Source organism: Caloenas nicobarica, chromosome 12 (genome assembly GCF_036013445.1).
Source record: "Caloenas nicobarica isolate bCalNic1 chromosome 12, bCalNic1.hap1, whole genome shotgun sequence".
In the NCBI taxonomy this organism is placed as follows: domain Eukaryota; kingdom Metazoa; phylum Chordata; class Aves; order Columbiformes; family Columbidae; genus Caloenas; species Caloenas nicobarica.
The window spans coordinates 3,547,713-3,558,730 of record NC_088256.1 but is presented as its reverse complement, the minus strand read 5'-3'; the positions used below and the strand labels follow the sequence as shown (position 1 = coordinate 3,558,730).

The window sequence follows — 11,018 nt, the reverse complement described above, 5'->3', positions numbered from 1 at the left end:
CATCCTCTCCAAACACACGCTGACACAAAGGGGAGTTAGTTAAAATGAGCAGCCGGAGGGCAGAAAGTATCAAATCCTTTTCCTTTGCAAAGCGTCGTCTTCAGAGGGAAAGTCCAAGATGACCCTTGTGCTATCCCACCGCTACCGCTTCATTTTTAACTTTATGTACTCTGAACTATCACATACAGACATCTAATCCCAGTCGGCTGCTGCTTTCAGGAACCAAAGGCTGGCTGGGTAGGTGGAAACCAATTCTGCAGATAGGGCTGATGTTGCAGGAGCGGGAGAGAAGCAGACAGAAGTAGCCCGAAGGTTAATTAGTGCAACAACGGCAAATGCTAGCAGGACTTTACATGTTGAGAATTAATTATGTTTCAGGGGATTGTTTCCTTTTGATGAGCACTGAGGACTACAATGGGAAGGTTTTACTTGTCTCAGGGGCCTTTGTTAGTCTATTTTCTTTCTTGTACCAATCAAATGTGATTTGTTTTAAACATATCCTAAACTGAGCTGGCACGGTGACTTTAAAAGCTCTTGCTGGTAACTAGAACATGCCAAGCACAAACACCAATTCATAAACAACTCTGGTTTCTGAAGTCTTTAGGGCAGAGCCTCTCCACAAACTGTAGGATTTGCTGACCTGGAAGCAAAATAGCCACACGCAGTGAGTTTTGCTTCAGCTGCTGGCAAGCAGAGAGAAATAATAATTACGGGATGGTCTTTACAGCACCCTCACTCCAGCACTAGGTTCTGGAGGAGACCTGAAGTGAGAAGACCAGCCCTCAAATCTTGGTATCAATCCTCTCTTCCCAGTACTCCAAGCTAAACCCACGTCGCTTTCAGATGTTCTGATTTTGGTCGTTTGCCCTCCAGAAAATTAATTCTGGGTAATACTTTTTCGAAAGTGACTGAAAGTCAAACATTCACCAGTGTTAAAATTAGCTCCGTTTATTTATTGCTAATGTGTGACCCAGCAGGACAAGGACCAGACAGTATTTTGGGTTTAAAATGTCGTTTTACAGAGCAGTTGTCATTTTCAAATCTCATTTGCTTCCGTTGCTTTCTGACCTAGTCCCACGAATTCCTCCTCATGGGAACGGCCTTTGTTTGATCCAATTTTCCCCATAAAAACATGAACTCCAATGAATGAGACAGAAATGAAGACCTGTCTCCCAACAAACCCGTAAAGCTCCAAGCATATGGTACTATCCTTGCTTTTCAATGCCTCTGTTCCAGATCAGTCAGATAATATTTGCAACAAAGTCTTAGGGAATCCAAGAGCAAGGGGTGAAAGAGGGAGAAGGAGAAAGGAAATCAGAGGGAAAGGCACGGGCAGAGCTACGGGGGCTGCCGACCAGCTCAAGGAACACCCGCACCGGGGACAAGGCCCTGCCAAACCTTTCCTCGCTTCACCAGCACACCAGTTATCATCTGTGACGCTGAATTACTCATTTCTCTTGCTTTAAACCGCTCACGCACAGGTTATACAAGTACAAATCCAGCCGGCGCAGAGGGAGGTCTGAGGAGAGGGAGCGCCCAACCCCGTCCGTCTGCTTCTGCCTGGGGCTGAAATTCAAGGAAAAGCATTTGGGCCATGCGCGTTGGATCATACATGACCTTTATTGGAGACAGGTGGGGTCATCTATTATACAGAAGTAACATCGCACCGTTCTCTTCCAATTTAATTCCTTTTAGTCTCCTTATAAATCTGTAGCAAAAGTGCACTTTTAACAGTTTTTAATCTATAGTATATATCTTTCAATATTATCTCTCAGTCAGGTATTTTATTTGTAAAAATGTCTCGCCAGATATACAAAATACATGTCTAGTGTACTACGTTAATTTTTGTATTTACTGCTTAGATTATTTTTAACTCAGTGCTCTCTTTTTTATTATTTTTTTGCAAGACTTGGTGATGACAGGCTTCTGGTAGCGCCACCAGGACAGGACTCACAGCTTGTGTGTGAACAAGGGGAGAAGGCTCTTAGCCAGGAACAATTCTCACACAATAGGAACAAGATGACAAGAACGTTTGCTGTTATTGAACACGTCTCTTAAAATGACAGTACTCTGGATAATAAAAAATAATTTAAAAACCCAGTATCCATATTTTATCTTCTGGAAGAGGAGATGTGCCAGGAGGATGGAAGCTGTACCCAGTTGGAACACGATGATAATGGTTAATTTGCATTTTGAAGACAGGAGTTAATTGCTAACATGACACTTCTGGTTGTGGTAAGAAGAAACAGATACATACATACGACTAGAAACTGTTTGTGAAATGCTGTTTTCCTGAGGACAGTATTTTGGTAAAATATTTTATATCCTGTACAAGCCACAGAATTGCATAAGTTAAATATCCTCAAGAACAACAATCACTGGTATATACCATGAACGGCTGTGCTGGGAACAACCACACAGAGGACAGCTCTCGCGTCACCTAACAAGATGAAGAAAGGAAAATATTCATTTCCACTGGTAGTTTAGAGCCAGCTGTGACAAGCTTTGGCACGGCAACAGGACTTTTCAGAAAGAAAATTGCAGAACATTTTCTGAGATTTCTTACAAACTTCCTTCGTCTTTTCTTTCTAGTTATCCTTGAGATTATAATATATACACACATAACGGATAATTACTTAATTTCAGTCTTCAAAAGACTAACAATTTCCCCTGTTAAGCAAGGCCTATAGAGGTAAAACAATCAGAAGCATTTTTGGGGGGGTGTTGTGATTCCCAGATGGATTCAAACATTACCAATGGGTGACGAGGAACACTTAGCAAGGTAACGTCTGGGTTGGGTGGTTTGTTTTCCTTCTTACTTGTTCATTATCTTGAAGACTACGAACAACTGGATTAGTTACATAAATAATGCTTCCCTTGGTTAACTCTTCACAATTAGTGCTGTTTCTGTGTATTAGCATAGATTCAAAATGCGAGTTGCATCAGTTTACAACGTATTGAATGAAATGTTGAACAGATCCTGTTTCGGAACGAGGGCACTTTTGGTTTACACAATAGCTCCAAGAAATGCTGTAACTTCGAAGTTTCTACAGCAACTGGTTGCCAGACATATTCTTCAGAAGGTAACTGCTCCCCTTAAATCTGCAGCAATGAGGCTCTGAGTCAAAACTTCTGCTTCAAAAGAAAAATGCACGGGAGACTAGGCTGAATACGGACAAAGTTCTAGACCTTCTGAAGAAGAAACAGAACAATAAAAATAAAAATATACAAAGAATCAGTGCTGTTAGTGTTACCTAAAACCAAGATAATGCATAATGGGGAATTTACAATGCTGCAGAGAGAGGGTTTTTTTTAATAAAAACTACAGACTTGACATTTCCAATATGTCTTAGCTTTGTACTGCTTCTCAAGTCTGAGTCACCAAAAATATCCAGCAACCAGCTGCTGTTCATATCCTAAAATATGCCTTCAGCTGACACTGAATATTGAAATCATTCTGCTAAAATACAGAAAAACGACAATGGTAGAAACCAAGGTATAGCCTCAGGCCAACGTTAAATGGTAAAAATTCTACAATGCTACTTTTAAATCTCTTCTTCAGTTCGTGAACAAATAAGCAGCCGGGTTTCAAGTAGAGGTAACACAGATTTTGGAAGATAGCACGTAAAAAAAGCCCAGAAAGAAAACTGGAACAAAAGCTCTTCTTGTTACGGCAGTCGGCACTAATCCTCCATGAAACGGCAGGGAGAAACCTCGATTCGCCCCGCTACATCTGTCCTGGTCCTACAGCAACAACGAGGAACTGCTTCTGCTGTCACAAACACGTTCCATTTGGACATATCTTGATCCCTTTTTTATTTTATTTGTATACATGTATCTCTTATCTTAGTCTCTTGACTGGTAGAAGAGGATATATCCAGACTCTGAGTTTTTGGAAATGTCTGATGTTAACCCATAGAATTCTTCAATGGCTTGAGCATCAATTTTCTGAAAATTAATGACAGTTATAATTAGCCTCAGTCAAAACATCACCCCAAGAATCCCTTTCCCACACAAAGCATTATTCTCCATTCTTGGGGGTGATGCTGGAAAGCCACCCAGCATTAATGCAACAATATTTCAGTATCATTGAATCCAACCCAATACAACAAAACATTTTTTCCACTTATTACCTTACTCACTATTGGAAAAAAAGGAAACAGAGATGAAATAATAAACCTCCCAGAATCAGTGCACTCTTAAGCCTGACTATGAAAAAAGGATCCATGAAAACGTATCCTTAAAAGAACACATTACTTTTTTAGTATTTGCTTTCTCATTCAGACAGGTGTTACCTTTCCTGACTGTTCGTAACGTAAATTTTAAAAAAGCAGTCACTGATCAGCAAAGAAGATTTTTGTACAGTTGGGAGTACATAAGGACCATCTTGAACAGATTTTTTAACATTCAGGTTAAATAACCCCAGATTTTAAAGTTCTTGTGACCCTTTACATAGAGAAGTCCTGCAAGTGCTACTGGTAACTATACCATGAAATCTGTGGATCTCATCTGATTATGATCTTCTGGTCTTACAAGAACTTCCTTTCCTTAGGATTTGCCAGTGCGATGCCTACTGCAATATTATCATGAGGTTTTAACTTATGAGAAATAAATTATTTGCCGTATTAATACAATTAAATGGTCTGCTTTTATTTCAAGTTGGGAACTAAATGCAGAAAAGCAGTTTTTCCATTTTCTACTCCAACCAGCAAGGCCTGTAGGGCATTTTAAAGGTCTTTTAAAGATGCAAGTTCCAGAGTCTCGACCCAGCTCCTGAGAATGATTGGCTTCGCATTTCTGAATTTGCCTCTGCAGTCAGCAGAGAGCAAACACAGTGACCAAAACACTGAAATAAAACACTCCCAATGACCCATGCTGCTCAGCACTATATTTTAGTATTTTAAAATACCTTTCGGACTCTGGATGTTAAAAATAAAATAGTGGAGGAAAAAAACCCCAAAGAGAAGTTTTGCCTCTCTCTCTTCTCCATTCTAAGACTTCAGAGAAGCTGCAATACTGTACTGAGGACTTTTGAATTTTCACACCATTTATTAACAAAATTATCTCCTATAAACTGTTAGCTACACAGGCCTTGTAATATATTTAGGAGACAACTCAAACATGTTTTATTTTAAGTGCCAAGTAACTTGCCATGCAATCAAGTCTACTTCCACTACTCATTTTGAATGCAACTCAAACATTTGATCTAGATTAATTCATCCTACAGATATTTTTAGTTTTATCACAGCAAAACTGACTTCCTTTTTTAATTTCACTACCCACAGAAAACACTGTGGAACTGAAAGAGGATTATATAGACTCTGTTCTTCCCAACCTTAGTCAACCACGTATATTGTGGACCACAAAGCTGCAGCTTTAAAGTAACAACCAGTTGATGGTTTCACAACTATTTTTAGGATTCTGCAGCCTCACCTGACGTTATGATTATTTTTCCTGTTAACTGAACTTCAATATCCTTTGTTCATTTCCAGACAACTCTTCCGGTTCCCCAAACCAACTCTTTTTCTTGCGTACCATTCATAGCACTCAACTGAATGCTGCAAGTCACTGAACAAATATTTCAGTGAAGATGTAGAATCATTCTCCCCCTTTTCTCAATGTGGAGAAGTCCCTGGGTGGACACTTTTCCCTCTCTCAGATAAAATCTGTCACTGTAATGTCTCAGCTGCTCTAATGACAACATGTCTAACTAGCCAGAGATCATTTACTCAGGTTTCTCAATTAATTTTACTTGGCACGGTATCCCATGCGGACTGATCTGCCTCCTGGATTTGACGCAGCTGCTTTTCACATATGCTGTAGTATGTTTGATTATTATCTATCTTCAATTTAATTGAAAGTTGGCCTTCCAACCAAATCCAAATAGATAAATAAATATGACTTCACCATTTCTGACATTTAGTGGGTAATAAGGATAAACTACTTCCTATTGCCAGTTCAGAGCTACTAATTCCTATCACTTGCCAAAAATGCAACAAAGCTTTTTAACTGTACTTCAGGGGAAAAAGCTTTTTCCCATGTTCTCTTTCAGTTGCAATATCCGTATAGAGGCACGAGGGCTTTGGACTCATCTCCTGTCGTCTGCTGACTAGCACTTGTTTTGTCATGCAGCCAGTTCACACATAAAATGTTAAGTCTTAAAAATCTGACTTCATGTTCTTAGAGCCTCTGAAGAGCAGAAGACTCCTGTGGTTAGCCTCAAACCCAGAAGCTTATAAAGAATTCACATTTCAGGGGATTTGGAGGGGTTTTTTGTCACTCCATTTTTGAGGACAACCTCTGAAATGTCACACACAGCAATGCATTTCCTGCGGTGTCACCTTATGGCCAGTCACAAGCAGTTTGAGAATAGTACTTGCTCGAGTTCAGAGTGGACACTTAAATGTCTTTAGGCATCAGATGGAACTGAGAAAAGCAGTTGCGGCTTTACCTCACTTTTCCAGTGAACGGCCTGCAGCGCTAGTAAGGAATTAATTCTCAAGAGCGGATGACTAAGCGGGGAGAGAGAGAACAGATGAGTAAAACTGCAGCTACTTCTTCCAGCAGCCTGTAGTATCAGCAGAGGAGGAGAAGTCTCCACTGCCCTGTTCTCCTTGATCACTGAATTGCCAGAAATTCAGGTGAGTTCTAGAAGGTCGAGGAAAGAGAACGGGTGGGACTTTATAGACAGAGGGAGGTGAGATGGGATGTTCATGTTCATCACACGTGTGGAAGACAGGAGAAGCTACAACGGGTAGCAAAGAGGTGCTCTGGGACAAACCCAGCAGGAATCCTCATCCTCTACTCTTCAAGGAGCGCAAGGGGCAACCTTTCATCTGAAAGGGCCAACGATCTCGAATGACTTGTGCAGAACTCTCCTGTGCAGTTTTTCATGCCTTCCACCGGAAAAATAATGCCTAAATTTCACAGAAAATAAACACCACATGCAAATGCCAGCCAAGGAGAGTCTTCTAGCGGGAAAACGAATCGTAAACTTCTGGATGTGCAGCCAGGGCAGAGATAGTGCTACGGGACAGGGCTACCTTGCTAATCCTAATCAAGACAGTGAATACTCCAAGAACTACGGAAAACACAAAAAGCAGAAATTTCAGAACAATGAGCTTTATTTTTACAACATTTTAGATAAACTCAGTAAAAGAAGATGAACTTAAAAAAAAAAAAGCCATTATTAAAGTTAGAAAAGCAGCTTAAAGAAAAAGAAAAAAAAAAGCATCCCTCTAAGAGAGAGGAACTACATTCTAGCTTACTTGTGACAGCTCCTTGAATTTATTGTCCAATAACAGACAATAACAGTTATGTTTTGGCACATCTATAAAAGTGCCAACAGTGTTGGCAGATAACAAGAAATTCCATTTTGACCTAAAAGCTAAGATACAACATAGAAGTGACTGATAAAAAACAAATAGAGGACAACAAGACGGTTATTTTACATCTGCTTTTAAAATGTAAAGTTTATCTCCTGGCTGGAAAAGACAGCGAATACTTGCATTTAAAAATATTGAAGTGAACACTATTTCCAAAATTTGCTGACACAAATACGTCCCTTGGCCATGACAGAAACAGAGGAAAATAACCCTCAAAATACAATAATGGGAGAAAGGCAACTGTTCATAATCATACAAGCTATCCAAGTCACTCTTGACATTCAAAGCTAAGCAAAGATTTAAAAAAAAAATTGGAGAAAGTACTACATCTTCTTTATATCAACACAAGCAAGGAATTTGCTGCACCTATTTGGACACGGAGCATCAGGCCTCAACCTTGACCATGAGATCTCAGAGGCAAACGGTACATTTTCATCTCTATAGAAAGCAGTTCTACTGTGGTATTTGTTCTTGTGTTCGATATTTGCTTAATAATTATGTGAAATACATGGATATATACATATTTTTTATATTAGCCTACAGATATGTTAGTAGAAAAGTGAAGCATCAATTTGCTTGAACAGACTGTTTCAACGTTGTCACAAATAGCCCAAATATCTTTGTATACTCTCAGGACCTTCCCACACTCTCCGTTTTTTCTACACTTCAATTTTTTGGGGGAAACTGCCTACAAAGGACAGAAGTTCTTAAATACAGCAATGAAATGCAACTAGCACAAAGCAAGTTAGCAACAAAATGGAGCCCAAAAGGTGGGCTGAGATAAGAGCATTTCAGATCTGGAATGAGACAACTGTGGTCTGAGGGGTCAATACAGCCCTCGTGTGGGTTTGCCCTTCTTCACACTACTTCTGTAACGAAGATGCCCAAAAATGCTGAAGTTTACCTTTGACATGTCCACAATTATCCTGTGTTTTGCTGAAATACTTTCAGAGGTGCAAAAGCTAATCCCAGACATAAAACCAGAGCTGGGGGGGGAGCGATGCTGTCTACACTTGTTTTCACCACGTAAATCATACCTACCTCTACAATGTCATCATCAAACAGCAACCAAAAGCCATGGCTCTTCACAATGGTGATGTAATGTCCACGGTTTGGACCACTGCCAGAAAAAAAAGGATTGAAGATTTATTAATCTTGTGCCTACAAAAGCAGGAGCACTGCTCTCTCTCATGATTCCAGCTATTACTGGCAGAGTTAGGTTTCCCAGCTCTTAATGTTGTTTAATAGTACTCATAACACTGTCTAGGTTCTTAGCCTTCGCCAAATTGCTTGAATTAAAATGTCTGTCTTTGCTACTTGCCAAACACAATATATTCAAAATATACCATTTCCTAAATATTTCAGATTGTCATTCATTTATTTCAGAAACCAAAACTGAAGGCCAGTTATTTCAATCACTGTTCAAAAACTTTTGACCACGGTTCAAAAATTTTAATAACTGTCTGAAATATTTTATTTGCACAGACTTTTTTTTTTTTAAATTCATAGTGTGGTTTAGCCTATGGCTGACTGCAGCCAGGCTTTCTGCAACTGCTGTTCCCACTTTTCCATTAGCAGTTTCCCAGTCTGATTCTATTGCCTATATCCCAAACGCTCGCCTTGAAAAGGTGGTGGTTTGGGTTAATAAACTATATGGACGGAAAACCACGAGCTATCAATCTACCAACCAAAAAAAACAGGGTTCCGAATCCGCCCCCCCCCCGCTTTACTTTTTACTTTGCATCTACCTAAGGCTTTAAAACAACCTATATTCATATCAGGTTTAGGCAAAAGAAAGCACTTCTCTAATCTTTCTAGAATTATTGATACACTTAAACATATTACCTGTCATGGAATTAAACTTCTTTGTTTAGAGCAACTAAATGAAAACTAAAACTTGAGGGCAAAATATTCAAAACAAGTTCTGAGAATTCAAATATTTAGAAAATGTAGTTTGTCTTAAGTCTTTGGTAAGTTCCTAGTAAGAATTGAAACCAGAGGAGTCACAGGATTCCTAGAAGCCCTATATCAGACAACAGGTTTGAGAAGAAAAAGCAAAGCCACTTAATACATCTAAATGATTAAACATCATTGTTAAAACATGTAAGTGTAGTTATAGGTACAGCAAATTAAGAATCTATAGAAGAAAATATATATATGAGATATGAGAAAATATATGAGATCTTAACATGACAAAAAGAAATAAAAAGTAGCACAACCGTACCACAATAGAAATCACCTATTATTATACATAGTTTATCTATACTAAATCTATGCAATATTAGTGTGTTGATTATATTGTCTCGCTCCTCACAAAAATGTTTCAGAACATTTGTGTGCTGTAATAACTTATTACTTTAAAGCTCACACTTCCAGAAGGCAGTTATAAATATTTTTTTGCCTTCCACGGCTGCTTTTTTGCCTAAAAGTGCTTAAGATTTTTTCCTCTCTGCTTTTAAAACCAGAATTAAAACCACCACCAAAACAACAAAAATTTAATAAAGAGAATAAGGGTTATTTTAAAAAATCAGCAGTACACAGTTTATTCCACGTGGTGGCACCAGCTTCTAAAAAAACCTGTAATGGTTTAGCAAGCAGCAACATGAGAACTGTAACTTAATTCTATTTCAGTGTTTTTCCAAGATTTGTTCTAACTTCATTTTGCTTTCTTGGAAAGCAGGGTTGAGGGTGTGGGGGTTTTGTTGGGTTTGGTTTTTTAAATACCACTCTCTGCTACAGTTCAAAGAAACAACTTGTCTGAATTGCTGACATATTTGAAAGCTGATAAAAGAGCGAACCTAGGTACTCAAAGGAAAATTTAAACTAGGAAAAAAGTAGAAAGAAAGACTGAAACATTTTAAAAATATGTACTTTTGGACAATTAGCTCTGATGCTGCTTAGCATGGTCCCATACTGTCAGCCAGAGTACTGTTATAAAACAGCATATGGATGACAGACTCCTTTCAAATGTCAAGAAAAAGCATTTAAGTGCCACAAAGCACAAAGCCAACGTACCTGCCACAGTGAACAACTACGGCCACGAGGTCATACATTCTGTCAGGGTTTGTAGCGTCTCCTGAAGTGTTGAAGAGCCGGAGCTCCAAGGGAAAGACTACACGGTAGGAGAGTTTGGTGTATCGATGCAGCTGGTCCATGTATTTGAACCTTTTTAAGTGCAGAGCTAGAATCATGGGCAACTTTTTCACTCGCATTCTGAACCACAAAAAGATGTTAAACAAAGAAAAAGGTATTAGCAGATCAGCTAAAACAAAGCTTTTCAAGAACAGTTTCAATATGAAGAAGCTTCTTAAAAGGCATGTAAAATGTTGATGAAAATTTTATTTTGAAATTTGCCTCTTTTTTTTTTTTAATGTCACTTTTCTCATGTATATTCCAGTGAGAACAGGCAATATTTACTCTGAAAGATTAACAGCTCAACTGACATGCAGGACATGCAGGACAACTGCCTATGTAGAAAACATCATTTTTTCATCACATCAATGGGAAGAAATAGATGGAATAAATCTGTTTTGCTGCTCTGTCACCAAGTATGAGGTGAGAAATAAGATTTTCGTATTTGGTATTCAGTGAAAGCAGATGCGATGGTTTTCAGTGGCTTTAAGCTGATTAATG

The 11,018-nt window shown here is 38.8% G+C and overlaps 1 protein-coding gene across 3 annotated transcripts in view; it reads right to left on the bottom strand.

The window, feature by feature from the left end:
- Positions 1-977: 977 nt before the first annotated feature.
- Positions 978-11,018, bottom strand: part of LOC135993585 (ubiquitin carboxyl-terminal hydrolase 12-like) — a 31,849-nt gene continuing 21,808 nt past the window's right edge. For all 3 annotated transcript variants that reach the window (XM_065643535.1, XM_065643536.1, XM_065643537.1), the window contains exons 7-9: positions 10,401-10,598; positions 8,427-8,505; positions 978-3,948 (exon numbers count right to left, since the gene is read on the bottom strand). In XM_065643535.1, the coding sequence (XP_065499607.1) occupies positions 3,847-3,948; positions 8,427-8,505; positions 10,401-10,598 (379 nt within the window). In that variant the 3' untranslated portion in view covers positions 978-3,846. The remainder of the gene's footprint in view (positions 3,949-8,426; positions 8,506-10,400; positions 10,599-11,018) is intronic.